Here is a 16,865-nt window from a genome sequence, read left to right on the forward strand (position 1 = left end):
TGGTGCTACTTTTTTCATTGATGTTGGGTATAAAGAATATATTACTGTTCTTTTTTTTCAAAGCTTATTTACTAAGTTTTAAAAGATTTTTATAGGGGGGGAGGGAGAAGGGAGGGAGGTTTTGGTGATGGGGAGCAATAATCAGCTACAATGTATATCGACAAAATAAAATTTAAAAAAATAATAAAAAAATAATAAAAAAAAAAAGATTTTTATATGCATTGTCTTGTTTCTTCTCAATTATCTAACAATGGGAGTACAAGTCATGATATTATGTATAAGAGATGTCTGCAGCTAGCAGTTAGTAAGCTTAGGGAACGGCGACTTCACTGGGTGCTAGCTGTATCAGTCCTTGGAAAGACCAAGAGCACAACGTCTAAGTATGAGAGTACTTCAGAAAGTCCATATTATCTTTTAATTTTGTTTTTCCATAAACTTTTCCACCTACCCATGTACACCTTTGTAATGACTTTTTCATGGTGGAAGAAGTGTTGTAATCTGCTCCATCTGTGTACTCTTTTTGATGGCCTACTTTGAGTCAGGGGTAGACCTGGAAACTAGAATCTTTAACAAATTCCTTTAGAATTTTCTCAGGTAATCTGCTCCATCTGTGTACTCTTTTTGATGGCCTAATTTGAGTCAGGGGTAGACCTGGAAACTGTAGAATCTTTAACAAATTCTTTTAGTATTTTCTCAGGGTCTTATAGCATCTAGGTGAGTGGATCTTTTTTTTTTAATAATTGAATTTTCTAATGAAGTAATATTTTCCCCTGTGAATTCTTACATTTCAAAAGTTTTCGTTGGCCATTACAAGTCCAGCTTAGAGCTGAGCATGTGCACTGAAACTCAGGAGAGAAATGGGGGCTCAGAGCTTTTTTTCTCTTTCTTTTCCCCTCTCCCCCTCCCCCTCTCCCTCTGACCCCCTCCCTCTGTCCCCCTCCCTCCCCTGGCTGGTATGGGGATCTGAACCCTTGACCTTGGTATTGTTGGCTCACAGCTTTGTTTGGAAATCAGCCACATGGGGTTAATTTGAAAGTGCTGAGGATGATGACAGGAAACCAGGAGGAAGAGAAATGTGGTTTGCGTGTTTACTTGTCAAGGATGGAATATGGAGTGATGACAGTGAAGATGTGGGAAGCCTCAAGTGAGAGAGTGACAGGATAGTGATGTAGAACTAATTTTGGTGAACAAGAGCTATATAGACTTTTCTTTTACTATATGAAGGTGCCATAAAATATGATTAGTAAGATCTCTGTCTGTCAATTTACCAGCTGTTTTTCTATGGCTAGCTTGGCTTTTGTGTAAACAAATGAGAAAGTAGCCTCTGAAATATATAAAACAGAGTGAAGAAAACCTTGACTGTTTTGTTTCTTCAGTTGGAAATGTTTTATTGGTCATCCAGGGCCTTTTTCATCCTCAGTGTTGACACTGTAGCAGCTTCTAGTGTTTACGGGCAAGTGATTCTAGCTGTTGTACTTGGTGGACAAAGCCAAGTGCTTTACCAGGTCACCTTTGCTGCAGCTCATAGAACCATCACCTGTGGGATTGGCAGATGGGCCTGCAAGTGGCTGAACCTCCAGCACAGCCTCCTCATCACTCTGCTGCCTCCCAGAGGCTCCTCTTAAGAAGTCACATAGTTTTGTTCAGGGCTGTGCTAGATCCACTTATTCTGGAGTTTGTTATTCAATTTTCATGATTATTCAGGCTTTGCATTTTTCCATTTTACTTTGTTTATATCTCTTTGACCATTTGCATATTGAATTTCTACACAGTGAAGGAACAGGGTGATAAAACATGCATATAGAGTCAATTACTGTTAGGTTCGTGCCACCTGTACAGTCTCACTCCAGTTACTAGACAGATTTATGTAGTACCTGATAAACTATTTAGTGGTGGGCAAACCTATTATTGGGTTATAGTAGTTTACTCTGCCTGAAGCTTACAATCACTGATTTTGTGTTTACATCCTGTCTTCAAAACTCCTGCTCTCTTTATCCCTCTTAAATTATTGTTATAAGCATGAACTCTTTAATTAATATCTGTTATCTTTTTGCAAATGTGGCCACATCTGTGGCCACAAATGTATTTTGTTTAATCCACATGGTTTTAAAAGTTGGTTTGTGTTACACACCATTTGAATTTTGGGATTCACTAAAAAACGGGAGATCCGGCATCATTCCCCATGGTGGCAATAGGCAGGAACCAAGTAATTGCTCTCCCCTTTAGACAGGACAGTAGATTATCTTCAAATATCCCCATCTCCCCCAACACACATGCACCTTTTTTGACATACACCTGGCTACTTCCCTCATTGATGTTACATGCCTGGCTCTTGGGGCACCTTAGACTATAGGACCTGCGTCATTGCTCAGCTCTTCACTTCCTGATGTGGTCTTTGGAACATGATGCTGACCACCCTCCCTACCATGGGCTCTGAAATGCCATCTCTGATGAGGCCCAGAATTGTTTTTTGTTGTAGTTACATTTGGGCTAAGGAATCTGTCTACTGTAATCCTTCTCCCAATGTGTTGTCCCACACAGTACTGTTTTATGGGATGTAAATTTGTTTTATCAGCAAGCTTCCATGGTCAAATACTATTTGGGAAATGTGGAATTAAGCAGTTAAACAGACTTCCATCCAATAGAACCTCTCAGAACATTTGAGGTATCTGTGGCCACCGTGACTGTCTAGGAGGAGGAGAAAAAGGGGCCAGATTTTCTGACCATGGCATGTGGTAGGGCTAAAGTTATACTGGAAATCTTAAGAGAAATTGAGTGTCTATGATTTTTGCCTTATCTCTGTGTGTTAGGTGGAAATGGCTCATTGTTCGGTGAAGTTTCTAGCATGGCATGTTGCTGCGTTGTTGTCCTCAGTCTTCCAGTGACAGAGTGAAGCACCTGCAGAGGGAGTACAGGATGCCTTGGTCCTCAAACAGCTCCTGACTCTGGTTGTCAGGAGATCTAGGAGTTCTTTTAAACTGTCATTGAAGATCTAGGAGTTCTTTTAAACTGTCATCTAATTTCTGATAGGAGGAAGATACAGTGATTGAAAGGAAAGATCCTTGATAAAGTTCTCAGTTATACAGATGTGCACAAATCATGGTCCAGTGGTGAATGATTTCAGATAACAGATGCAGGGTACATAGACAAATGGAGCAGGACAGGCCTGGGATGCCAAGTGGGTCACTGGGGTGAAGGCAGATGGAACTGAGGAGAAACTGCTCACTGGAGGTCAGCTGAAGTTATCACCTGCTGAATATTGTTAGAAGAGCTTTGTTAGAGGAGGACAGAGTCTGGGAAGAGACATTTGTCTGTGGTCTTGGGCTGCTGTGCAGACTTTGTCCTGAGACTTGGTGGCTTTAAGCTTTGAATGGTTTGGCGAATTCTGACTTCTAATTGTGGGGCTTATTTGTAGGTGGAGTCTTTCTGGAGATTGCTTTTACACTAAATCAATTCTATCACCAGCTCTCAGGTGAATCCATTTGCATCATAACCTTTGCCAGTGTTTGTGTAGGGTGTCTGCATGTTGGGTGCGAAGAATGCAACAGCTCTGTGTGCTTGCCCCTCTTAAATTTTTGTTCCTCGGATCTTTATTGACAATTGATACTGAGAAAAGAAGACGATATGTTATGTTTTAAAAGGATCAGAACTAGAAGCCTAAAATTTAAAAACAAAGAGGTCTAGGAGTCATATAGATTTAGGTTAATCATTACCACCTACTACTAGCTAGAAGTATTAGTTTTTTTTCATCTGTTCATTTGGTCATAACATTACCTATTTTATAGGATTGTTTTGACTATGTGTAGCATGTACGTATGGGTAGTTTAATAAGGTAGCATAAGGTATAACATTTCACCTAAATGATAAAGTAGGTGTATTCCTTGTCTAATATGTGAGGGAGAACTGGTACTCTTCAGAAGAGCCCTTTGTGGAGGCTGTCCTTGAAGGCAGTTAGCCAATTTAGTCAATAGTAAAGAACAAAAATTAAATGAATTTTGAAGCAATAAGATTTACCTCTCTCTGTTAATACCAGTTACTCTTTGTATTTGCACAACTCCTTAACTGAAATTATATGACTTTAGCAAAAGTGGTTAAGTTTCAGCATTATGACAAACCTTGCCTTGCCCAGAAGAAACTGCTGAAAACATTTTATTCACCCATTAATGGGGAGAACTTCAGTAGTGAATTTTAGTGGATTTTATTATCATTTCTCACATGGTTGGCTGTTGTTTCTGGGAGGCCTTCCAGTAAGATTTACTAGAGAATAGTAGGAATATTTCTTGTATCAGTTCTAAGACTTAATAAGTTTTGTTTTCCAAAGGTTTTATGTCCATTAGCTTGTTTAGTACTCTTGAGTAACTTCTGGGAAGGTTCTCGAACCCTCACGTTTTCATGAAGAAAGACTTGAAGCTCAGAAAAGCTCTGTGATTTTCGTCTTGGTTATAGCTCTTGGCAGAGCTGGGGTTATAATCTGGGTCTTTTCAGCTAAATCTTTGTTCTACCCTCTTCCCCTTAGACCCACAGGTCTAGGATGTCAAGGGATTCTTCAGCCTGGGTTATTTTTGAAAGATAATATCAGTCAGAAACAAAAGTTAGATGTTTCCACATTTAGGAATTTCAGAGGAATAGTTGGTGTCTAAATTTGCAAGCTCATTCAGTTTAAAAACGGTTCCTGTAATATGGTGCTCATTTCTTACTTCAGATTCACTGCTTCAGTAATGACTTTTAAATAGGACTCTATTATTAGAGTGATTGGACTGAAGTCTGATTGGACTAGAGGTAAGGGACTGCATCACTATAAATAGAATGAGATAAAATATTTTACATAATTTGATTAAACTTTTATGAGTTCTCATAAGTTGGAACCTCGGATCTTCTCCTAACAGTGACTTACTTTGGCCAGTTTTCAAGTAGCAGACTTTCCAGTGTGGGGCTTCAGTGTTAGATGGAGTGACTAGGGGAATTTGGGAATTAAATTATGTTCTCTGGCACTTTCAATTAAGTTACCTGAGGCAGAGCTTCATTAACTGCTCTATCAATAATTTTCTTAACCCAAGGAAATAAGATTAGCACATTGATTAGAGAATCATTTAAAGACCAAAATGAAAACAGAACAATCCTAAAAGCTTTCAGGGTATAAGGGAATTGTTGCAAGTGGTCAAATGTGAGGCCACTGGCATAGTTATTGGAGAGGGCCATTTCAGTAGACATAAATGAATACTCCTCTTTAATAGCACCACGAGGAGTTTGAAAGGGATTTAAAGGCATTGCAGTTTCTGCAAGATTGCATAGGAAAATGCACAATCTCTGATATTTAGAATTTGATTATGAGAAAAGTATATGGGAAAATATGTAGTTTGTAAAAATTTCTAAGCAGTTGTGAACTAATAATTGATTGATAAGTTCTAAAAAGACCAGAATCTTTTCCTATCACCTTAACTCTTATACCAGTGACTCTGACCTCCTTCCTGCCTTCCTTCTCCTATAACCAGCCATGTTGGGTTACTGTTATAAAACTACATTATTACAGCAGTTTTACCAAAGTTAAGATAAGTATTTTTAGCAGGCATTATGTATTTAAATTTTCCCATCAATATAAGAGGTTAATATTTAGTTGAAGGAGCAGTATAAGCACAATGATCTGTGGTTTAGAATAGTGCTGAGTTTTTCTAATAATTATAGTGAAATTTTTAGGAAATGATGTATCACATGCTAACATTGAAATGGATAGGGATGAGAGAGGGATGACAGAATATATATTTTGCTACTGGTTTCTTGAGATGATGTCTGAGATTGCATTGTCCTCTAAATTAATATGCAAAAAACGAACAAGAAGACCAAGACAAAGATGGAAAGCACACAGCAGATCATCTGCTTTGAGCTAGTGACTTTTTTTGTTAACAGCAAATGAGGAGTGGGACCTTAACTTTCATGTCCATTTAGGATCAGGAAGTTATTCAGGATAATTTTATTCCAGTAGTTATATGGAACCACGTTATGCTGGTGGTAATCTTGGATTAATAATAATGGGTGGATATATATATGGCTCTTGTATAATGACTGCTTTATTTTTAATTTTTCAGTAAATTGAAATATACTGTGTAATAATTTTGGGAGATAGCAGTTTGAATAGGAAATGTTATCTTTCTTAGTTTATTAATATTTGATTTCTCTCTTTCTTTCTCCTGGTTCTAGGGTGTGGATGAGTGGAATATAGCTCACCTAAACACGGTCTTGGATGTGGTTGAAGAAGAGTGTGGTATTTCTATTGAGGGTGTAAATACCCCTTATCTCTATTTTGGCATGTGGAAAACCACATTCGCGTGGCACACCGAGGACATGGACCTCTACAGCATTAATTATCTCCACTTTGGAGAGCCCAAGTCTTGGCAAGTTACTCATTTAATATTCATTTGCTTTGGAGTTTTGAAATTTGGGCTTTATACACATTGAAGAAAATTCATTCTTTGATTTGTTAGATTCAGATTTATGTGAGCTCTAAGGAAGTTTTTGACAGTAGTAATTAATTATCTTCTACTCTGCCAAGGATTTTGCTTAGAAACCACAGACCTAGCAGTGACTTGTATATATAAAGCTCCCTGAGACCATTTTGGGAGCCAGGGATTGATAGATATTTTAGTCTTGAAGAATTTGTTTGGCATCTTCTCTGAGCATTTATTGGAGGGTATGTGGGAAGTAGATAGGAGTAAGAAGGTGACTTCCTTTATGTAGAGTTTCAAGAATCTTTGTGATCTTCTGGTCCAGCTTCCTCTAAATAATGACAAATTCCGTTCGTTGCGGGGGGCTAGAGGGAGAGGAGGGATGAATCAGGAGGCCTGTTAGTGCTCCTTGGATGATGGTATGGGGAAAAGAACAAGAAAATTATCATATTCATGTTAATGAATATTCTTAAGTTGCTATTTCTTGTGTTTGTGAGCCTCTTCCCTCATGTTTCTGAACAATGATTTTAAGTTGTGCCTTTGTAAAGTGCATCATATGGTATACTGGCTACCCATTCGTAATTAATTATTAGCCTGACTATCACTGTGGTATCCTTTGTGGTCAGCCAGTTTCATGTTGCAGCTTGTTTTCGTTGTTTAGTCTTAAGAGAGTTTAAATATCAGTTCTATTTTCTATAATACATATACATGCAGGATAACAGAATCGTACGAAGCATCTACTTGACAACCCAGGAAATATGATGTTTCTGATGGTTGTGAGCATGATAAGATGCTCTTCAGGTGCTGGTGCCAGCCCGCTAGCTCTCTTGCCTCCCTTTTGAAGATAACGGCCCCTTTCAAGTTCTGTTGATCCAGTGTTGAAATACATTGCATAATGTCTGTCTCCATCTCACCATTACTTCCCCTTGAGGTTTTATCATTTGGTGAAGTGTAAAGTTGGAAAATTCTCCAAAAAACTTAAATGTAGAAAAGTTCCTAATGATAAAAATGACATTTAAATGGAAGGGCAAATATCTTAAGACATATAAGATAAATCCAGGCAGTTCCTGATGGTAGTGAAGTTTGGTGATCTAAGAAAAGTTAGCGGGAAGCTGTTAAACTTTATTTAAAATATGCTTCACTTGTATGTTTCATTTGATAAATTCTTGGCATTCTACTCTCTTAATGAAATGAATCAAACTTAAACATTTTAATAGGTGCTCTAGGACTACTTGGAGAGGCTTCGGTGATAGTACATTGTGATGGGATTATTTGTTACTCAGGTATTTATCCAGAGCTAGTTGTGAGCACACAGTTAAGGCCCTGTGCATGTCTGTCTGTTGAATTTCTTCAACACCACTGTAAAGTCTGTTGGAATGCCATCCTTTAGTGCTTTTGGGACTTAGCTTTGAGAGTAGGAGAATACTTTAAACAATGTATAGACACCTGGGCAGTTTCTCAGCGCTTTTCCTGACGCTCACTTTCAGTGTGGAAAAAAATGAAATGAAATGGATGAATTCAGCATGTTGGTAAAATCTAGCATATAGGCAGCTATATACTATAATTTGCTTAAGAAATCTGAAAAGTTAGCAGCAAAACTTTTCTGGAGATTTGTTAGAAATTAATTAATGAAGATGCCTGTGACATTAGAGTTTTTAGTATTAGGAGAATTTAGATGGAATCTCTGCTTTCTTATTAAGAAAGATGATTGTCTTGTCTTTCCTTTTCTTGGTAACAGGTTGATGTTGTGTCCTAAAGATCTCTTAGAGAAGAATATTCTGGTCAGGGATGAGACTGATTCTAGTCTTGTGTCTTTAGAAAAGAGCATTGCTGTTCATGGGTGAGAATAATTATGCTCATTTCCAAAGTATTTCTTTCTCTCAGCATGTATATTTTCAGTAGTTAATTACTGTAGTCATTATTAAGCATATAGGCTTCATTATATGCATTAAGGGTAGATTTCTTTTTTTTTTTTGAAAAAACTTTTATTGAATCACAATTATACATATTTTGGGGGTTCAACATTGAGATATGTTGATCAAATCAATGTTACTAGCATATATATTGTTACACATAATACTTATTTTTTTATGCCCCTTGTCCACTCTCACCCCCTCCCCTTCTCCCTCCCCACTCTAATTACCCGAGATTTCTTCTCTCCTTCTGAAAATATAATGGTTACTCTGTTGATTTGTTGCCTAGATGATCTGTCCAATGCTGAGAGGTATGATCAAGTCCCCCCAAATTATTGTAGAGCAGATGCTGCTTCTGTCACTCTGGAATGGGCTTTGTGGAGAGAGACATCCTCTTCTTTTCTTTTTCTCTGCTGGTGACTCTCCTTGTGTCAATGCACTCCAGTGGCTGGCGGACCATCTGTGTAGTGGTTGTGGCATCAAGCTGCTTTTGCGACAGCCATGGTTATTGTGGTGGCTGTGGCGGGCCACCCCCACGGAGGTTATGTTTTTGGTATGCTCCTTTGCACTTGGCAGTGTGCCTGGTTTTGAGGGTCGGGGGGGTCCGGTCCGTGGTTTCATCCCTCAGGTCCCTGGGCAGGCCTTGAGGTGCTGGCACTGTGTGCCTGGTTGTGGGAAGGGGATCTGGTCCCTTGCTCCATGCCTCGGGTCCCCAGTCGGGCCCCGAAGTGCTGGCATGGTGTGCCTGGTTGAGGGGAGGGAGGTCTGATACCCGACTCCATGCCTTGGGTCCCCGGGTGGTCCCTGAGACGTTGGCACAGTGTGCCTGGTTGTGGGAGGAGGGTCTGGTCCTGCATTAAGGGTAGATTTCTATTGTCACTATTATCTTTAAGCTTGACCATTATTTATAACGATAAAATAAAGAAACAGCAGTGAATTATGACAGCTAATCTACATTCCATATTCTAAGATAACTACTATAGGAAAAGAGTGGTATAAATAGCTCTAAGCATATGTCCCTGTAGATTTATGAAAGATTATATTATCAGCATAAATAGTTTTGAAGTAAACTTTATTATCATTAAGATTAATTTTAGCAATCATTATGATATATTTGAAATTAGCTTTGAAAGGTGGTAGAAAGAAGCAACACATATTCATGTATTCATTGGGAGGTCTGCAGTGTGTGTGGCAGAGCTAGACTCGAGGGACCCACATTCAGGGCTCTAGTCCTTATTCCACCACTAATATGGATGGCTTTGGACAAATAACTCTACTTCTGTGCACCTCAGTTTCCTCACCCACAAATCACAAGGCTAGACAGAATGACCTCCAGTGCTGTAAGTCTTTGATTTGCGATCAGAGTCATAGGAAGACTCTATGTTTTTTACTTTTATAGTTTTACTTAAAATGCAAGGATGACCAGGGGTGTAAGGTCCGGATGTGCGTGTGCACGTCCATGTACTGGTTGCCTTTTCTGATTGTCCTCTCCTGGCGAGTTGCATCCACCCTTCGTTCTCGGACAGTTGCTTTTACTTTTCTCCAGGGGATGGCTTCTCCTGTGCTCGACATATCTGTCCTGCAGTGTGTCCTTTTTCTCTTCTCTGGCCTGATGGGCTGGCATTTAGCATCTGTTCCTCCTTCTTCTTCAGTTCTAGCCTCAGGTACCGTATTCTGGGTATGATTATTGCACAGATTTCCTGAGATTCCCTCCTTACTTTCATGTCATCTGTACAGACATGTCTTAGATATTGCCTGAAGACCTTCTGGACCATATGTTACCCCTACCTTCGACACCTGTTTTTGCATCATAGGAGCAGTTGTGACTACCCCTTCCCCCTTTGTCCGCCCTCAACGGCCCCCCAACTTTCCTGTGCATGCCTTGAAGTTGGGTTTCATGTTTTTTTGCCATTGAACCATCAGCCCTTAACACACAGGGCCTGGCTATAGGATTGATGCCCTGTAATGAATTCTTTTATTGAGTCAGGAGAGTGTTAAATTGTTTTGGATCAATCTGTTTAAGGGTAGGCAAGGAAACATATAGAACATTTTACAAAGATTCTTGTCTAAAATGTAACCATTAAGAATACCAAGTTTTCTGTGATTTTAGAGTCAAAGCAGCTATATATCTAGCTCCAGGTGGAGGCCCTGAGACATATATTTTTACCCCTGTGCCTGGCAGATTTGCCGAGTAAGTGCTCATGAACACAGGTTTGTATTGAAGAGACTTTAGAGGAGCTGATGATTTATTTAAACATTTCTGACATAAAGGTTTAAGGGAAAAAGAATCCTTAGAGTAAGCAGATAGAAAACTGTGTTGGCAGTCAGTGGTAAAGTATTTATTTTCTTGGAATGAATATTGACTTGGGAGCCAGAAGACCTGTTTTAAAATCCCAATCTGTCACTTACCAGTGGAATGACTTAGGGCAAATCACTGTACTCCTTTCATCATGAGTTTCTTTAACTGCCAAAATGGAGGCATGATTTATTCTCGGTCTACTTATAGTATTTCCAGGGGAGTCCAGGGGTATACTGCATGTAAAAGTGCTTTGTAAACTGTTAAGTACTATACAAATATTCATAATTAGTATTATTTTAGTAACTTCATGAAAATAAATAATTTTTGGTCCTAGTAGTAACTTAAAGTCTGAAACTTGCTATGATGTGTAACAAGTGGGAGTGTCAAGCATAAGTAAAATGTGATTGTCCCTGTCAAGCATCGTGTGTGATAGTGGTTAATTGCTGGAGGATACAGAATTCAGATGGTACCTTGAATCCTTTCTCAGACCAGCTCAAAAACAGTGAATAAGAAACTTTCAGATTTGCTCTGTAGAAAATGAGAGAGGTGAGGCATAAGAGGACATCTCTTAAGCTACAAAAAGATCTATAATCACGAAGGAAGGTTTTCCTGGGTGTTTTTGGAAAAATTAAGGATGGGCTGCAGCATTTTGGACTTTGTTAAATTTTATTCGACAAACTGTGAGATTTTGTTAAAATACTTTGTAGCAAATAAGAAGCGTCAGATCATTTAGGATTGATACACACTTAGTTCAGTGCTTTTTCATTAGATCGTTTGTTCAGTGTGGTATAGTAGTTAAGAGCACAGGTTTTGCACCAGTCTTGAGTTTTGACTTGTAGCATTACTCTTTACTGAGTATGTGACCTTGAGCCATTATTAAATAACCTCCCTGCCTCAATTTTCTCTCCTAAAACACTCAGAAGGTTCTGGTGCCTACCTCAGAGGTACTTTTGTGGATTAACGTACCGTGTATACAAAACACACATCACAGCTCTTGATGTATCATAAGTGTTCAATAGGTGCTAACATTTAATACATTCATATAAGAAATAAGAGGGGTCTTCACAATGTTCATGAAAAGAGTTGTGTCATCAATTAATTCTGTTTTTTCATGAACTTTTTGAAGTGCCCTCATATTTATTACATGTCTGCATGGCATGAGGTGTTTTAAACATGAACCTCATAGATCTTATATTAATAAGGATTCTTAGTTCTAAATTACAGAAACCCAGCTTAAGCAAAAAGTATCTTTGCAGTGTATGTAGTTGGGATAAACTAGCAGCATGGCCCAATCCAGGAGGTGAGCTGCTCCCGTTGGGGTCTGTCTTAGCCTCTTCTTGCTTCCCTCCACTCTCCCACCCGCCTTACTCGTACCCCTTCCTGCTCTTTCTCTTCTCCCTTTCTTGTTTCTCGCTTTTGAGTAAAGGAGAATCTGTTAACTTATAACTAGATATATGATTATTGTTGAATTGTAGAGTCCAAGTCTTACATTTTAAAAGAATAAACAAGTTACACAATGCCAAATTGACCTAAGCATGTTTAATGTACATCTTCTACATTGAAATGTGAGCTCCCGGAGTGGGAACCCTATTAGTCTTGCTCACTAGCATTTCCCTAGTGCCTGGCACAGCATCTGGCATGAGCCGGGCACATGGTAGGCACTCAATAAACATTTACTAAGTGAACAATCTTACTGATGGAATACCTTATTTGAGGGTTTTTTTTGCTAAAACAATCTAAAGTAGAACTTTACTTTGGGGGTTGGGCAGCTTGGTAATATTTAATGATATGTTGCATTAGCAACACGTCATACTAACCCTTACTTGTTAATTTTTCTATTTAGTAACTTTAGATCCACTAATAAGTTCTAATTGCAAATGATAAGACTAATTGGATAATAGTAAAAGCTGTATTCTTTTGCTGTTTTGTTTAGAAAAAATATTCGTGGAATCAGCAGTGTTTCTTTTGAGTTTTATTTACTCTTCCTAGAGAAATTTGCCTTTTAAATAAAAAAAACTTTTAGAAATACTTTTAATTTAAAGTTTTAATAAAATTAACTGCACAAGTTACTCTGATCACTTTTAGGCATATCCATGTATATTTTTTTTAAAAAGATGACTGGTAAGGGGATCTTAATCCTTCGTGTTGTCAGCACCAGGCTCTCCTGAGTGAGCTAACCGGCCATCTCTATATAGGGATCTGAACCCTTGGCTTTGGTGTTATCAGCACCACACTCTCCCGAGTGAGCCACGGGCCGGCCCCCGTGTATTTATTTTTTATAAGCTTACTTTTCAAGGAGTAGAACTTGAGTAGGGTTGTGAAGAGTGTTGTTTGTCTTTGGTGACTCCATTTTCACTTAGTGAAGTCCTTTTATGTGTGCCAGGAACCATGCTAACCACTGTAAGAAATCAGCCCAGGCAACCCAGGCAACAAATGTATCGGGCAGGTGGAGTTTTTTTGCCCCATTTTTAAATTGAGGACGCTGAGACTTAACTTTTTGGCGGTTGGCCTGTACGGAGAAAGATCCAAACCCTTGATCTTGGTGTTACAAGGTGGCGCTCTAACCAACTGAGCTAACCGGCCAGCCCTGGAGACTTAGAGCTTTAAGTGTTTTATGTAGTTAATAATGTGTCTTGCAGGTATGATTTGAACTCTTATCTGTCTGACTTTTCCTACAGTTTTAAAGAGAAAAGGAAAGAGTAAAGATGAAAGAATAGGTGAGAAGAAAACCTGCCTGTCTTTCTTTTTTACACCATCAACTTTTAATGTGATTTTATGTAGAACTAACAGAGAAACGTGCTTCTTATTTTTAGGGGGACAAAAGTATTGCATAAGAGAGATTTTCAGAAGGGAGTACTGTGGCTAGATTCTAGTCTTGTGATAATTGATAAGTTATGGGGCTGGAGGCACCTTTGGAGGTATGAGTGGGAGAAACCCCTGGCCCACTTTCATTTATTTGGCACTTCAGATTTTTTTTTTGTTTGGCAGCTGGCTGGTACATGGTGGATTGAACCCTGGACATTGGTGTTATCAGCATCACACTCAACCAAGCTATCCGACCAGCTCTTCAGCTTAGTTTTTCAGATATTTTACATGCAAATTTTCTTGAAGTCAGAAATAAAACTCCACATTTTAGAAAAAGTGAGTTTTACATTGACAGAAGGGTTTGTCTCCCTCTAAGGAATAGGTGGCAGTTCTTCATTACACACCTTTTTACATTGTGTCCCCTTCAGTAAAGTACACTGAAAGAAGCTAGTCAGTCTCTGTCAGGAGTTAAGGGTGCTTTATCTGTCAAACCTATGAGATAAGGCTCTGTTAGGGTTGGGACAAGAGGGGCAGAGCCCAGCTTCTGAAGGCTATAACACAGTCCTCCTCAGTCTTCCAATATTGTGGGGCAACCGATTTTTACTTTAAAATTAATTCTTATGCCTTTTTGTGTGTTACTTGGAATCTATTTTAATTTATTAATAAAATGATGTCTATATTATATTTCTTTAGATTGAGACTATTTTGTTGAGATTGTCTTTGCTCCTTGACATAGAAACTCAGTATGAACTAGTTTAGCCAAAAAGGAGAATTCATTGGCTCACATAGCCATGAACGGCCAGAACATCTGGAGCCACTGGAAGTTGCCAGGGTGTGCTGGAGCCTAGGTTTCACTTCTTTTGGTGTATTGCCTTCATTCTTCTCCCTGTCATATATCTTCACAGCCGAATTGCCAGAGAGAAAATCTGCCCCACGTGGGGAAGGTCTCTGGATTGGCCTGGCTTGCATCCTGTGTGCACCTGTAAGATAAGTTGCTGAGGTCAAGTGTAGGAAGGTCATGGGCCTGCCTCTTTGGTGGTGGTGGTGGGGGCAGAGGCATGAGGCCTCTATTAGAATTACACGTTTGTGTTTGTGGGAGGTAGTTTCCCATAAAAAGCTGAGTGCAGTTACCTGAATTATTCTGCACAAGGGAAAAAACCCTGTCTCCTACAGATCTATAAGACACAGAAAAGTCCAAAATAAATGTTCAAGTTTTTGCGTAAAATCTTATGAGGGCTGATTAACTTACCCCAACTGACTGCTAATTCATTTTTTATAAGATTTGGAAAGCTGTCCTGTGGGGATATATGATGTCTAAGTTATTCAAATGTATGTTTCTTTAAGTTATTGTAAAAGCATTTCTAGCAAATGATTGATCAGTCTTATCCAAAGCACAGGCGGTAGGTGGAAATTAGTTTTAAAAGCTGTTATTTGTATTTTTCTGGTTGCTTGAACCAACATTGCTCTTTTTTCTAGTAATCTATATGGCTCTAATTCTCAGTATCACCACTTGACTGTGTCCTGTTCTCTTAGAACTTTTATTTCATTGATTTGTGAGTTTTGGTCTTGTTTTCCAATGGGATTTTCAGCTTCCTGAAGGCTGTGCCATATGTATCCTTCCTCTGTAGGTCCAGGCTTCACAAATTTTATATATATGCACAGCTTCACGCTTCTTTCAGTCTTTATTGATCTTCCTATAATATTCTTTTTTAGTTTCTTATGGATAAATACTACATAATTGGTTTATGGAATAATAGTCGTGCCTCCTGTGTGTTGCCTTGATTAGAACTGGCCTCATACATGGGAAATTTTAGAAGCTACAAAAAACTGTTCGAAACTTTTAGAAATGCTACTATATTTCTGTTGTCAGTGAGAATAACAGATTTCTATAGGTTGCTTGAGAGAAACCACAGACGATGCACCTCAAATTGAATATAGCCAATTGTTGTGACTCCATCCCTTCACCTCTCCCGCCCAGTGACTACTTAATTCGTTTATTTGAAGACTAATGCATAAAGTTTCTAGAATGTTATTTTACAACATATATTTCTGAGATGACATAGTTCTTTAAGAGAGGGAAGGCCTACGAATACCCAGAAATTTTTGCATAAATTATCCTTTTTAGTCTGCCTTGTGTAGTGAGTGTCTGGTCCATAGCCAGGCATTCAAGTATGTATCTAATTCTAAATTCTTTGAGGACATGGATGTGTCTTATACTTTTTTGTATCCTTTCAAAACCATCAAATAAAATGACTATCAGTGGATACCCTCAAGTACATATTAGTTTGTTGGAATTAATAATTGTTTATTTAACCTTTAGGACAGTGTTCTTATTTCAGATATAATGTGTATTGCCAACGGTCCTGCTAACATTAAAAAACTATGAGTCACTGGTGGACTGTGGGTATACTAATTAGATATTTACAGGGCAATGTTTTATTTAAAACCACAGTTCTTTTATGAATTAAGAAAAAATTTACTATTAAGGCCAAGGAGAGAAGAATTCCTCTAAGCACATCTTTGGGTGGTTTACTCAAAAAATAAACCTAAAATGATAATAGCCTGGTGGCTATGAAATACTATCTTGAAGTGAATACTATTAGGCTGACATTTCAAACCATCAGTAGGTAATGCTATGCTTTTCTAAATGTACTAGATTCATTTCTCCAATTCAGGTTTTCTCCGTGGATTGTTCACTTTGTAGTTCTCCTTGCAAGATTTGCTCAGTTTATTTGTTTACCAAGACTTCTCAAAGGATAACTACCTATTTCTCAGATGACTCCCTCATTGTCGCCCTGGCTCTTATTGTATCTCTCTGCCTACCTAATTAAGAAGTTTAACGTTACACAGGAAATGACAGGTGTTGGCAGAAACATTTGACCGTTTACTTTTTAAATTTTTATTTTAATATTTAAGGAGACTTAAGAAGGAGCATTAAGTGGTTTGTTAAAGCCATAGAGCAGGATTTGATTTAACCATTGGTCAGTAGATACAACAGGAGAGATATGCCAGGGGTCTGGGTGGCAGCAGGTCTGTGTGACGTGTTTGGCTTCTGGCTTTCAGGTAAAGACAGTAGTTGAAGGCCCAGGGATTTGTCATGATCAGATCTGGTGCTCACAGAGATTACTTTAGCACACCGTGAAAGACAGATTGGAAGGGCATGACGGGAAGTGGGCAGCTACTTGTGATGGTCAGTTACACCTTATCTTAGAGACTTAAAGGGCGAGCTGCTCTGAGTGGACACACTCATGTGAGTGTATGAGCTCTTATGAGGTTTCTGCAAACAGTGCTTTATAGTCATGTGTTACAATTTATGTTACATGTGTAATGTGCACAGAAAATTTTTCTGATGGCTAGCCCCTAGAGAAATTTCACTAGAACCCTTTTAGAAAATAACTTTAAGTGCTG

At 38.7% G+C, this 16,865-nt stretch overlaps 1 protein-coding gene across 4 annotated transcripts in view; it reads left to right on the plus strand.

Moving 5' to 3' along the window:
- KDM4C (lysine demethylase 4C) overlaps positions 1-16,865 on the plus strand; it is a 371,099-nt gene that overhangs the window by 86,128 nt on the left and 268,106 nt on the right. For all 4 annotated transcript variants that reach the window (XR_010021850.1, XM_063080305.1, XM_063080306.1 and 1 more), the window contains exon 5: positions 6,196-6,389. Coding sequence is in view for 3 of the 4 variants with exons in the window: in XM_063080305.1 (XP_062936375.1) it covers positions 6,196-6,389 (194 nt within the window). In the remaining variant the exon portion in view is untranslated. The remainder of the gene's footprint in view (positions 1-6,195; positions 6,390-16,865) is intronic.

The sequence above is a fragment of the Cynocephalus volans genome, chromosome 16 (assembly GCF_027409185.1).
Source record: "Cynocephalus volans isolate mCynVol1 chromosome 16, mCynVol1.pri, whole genome shotgun sequence".
NCBI lineage: Eukaryota > Metazoa > Chordata > Mammalia > Dermoptera > Cynocephalidae > Cynocephalus > Cynocephalus volans.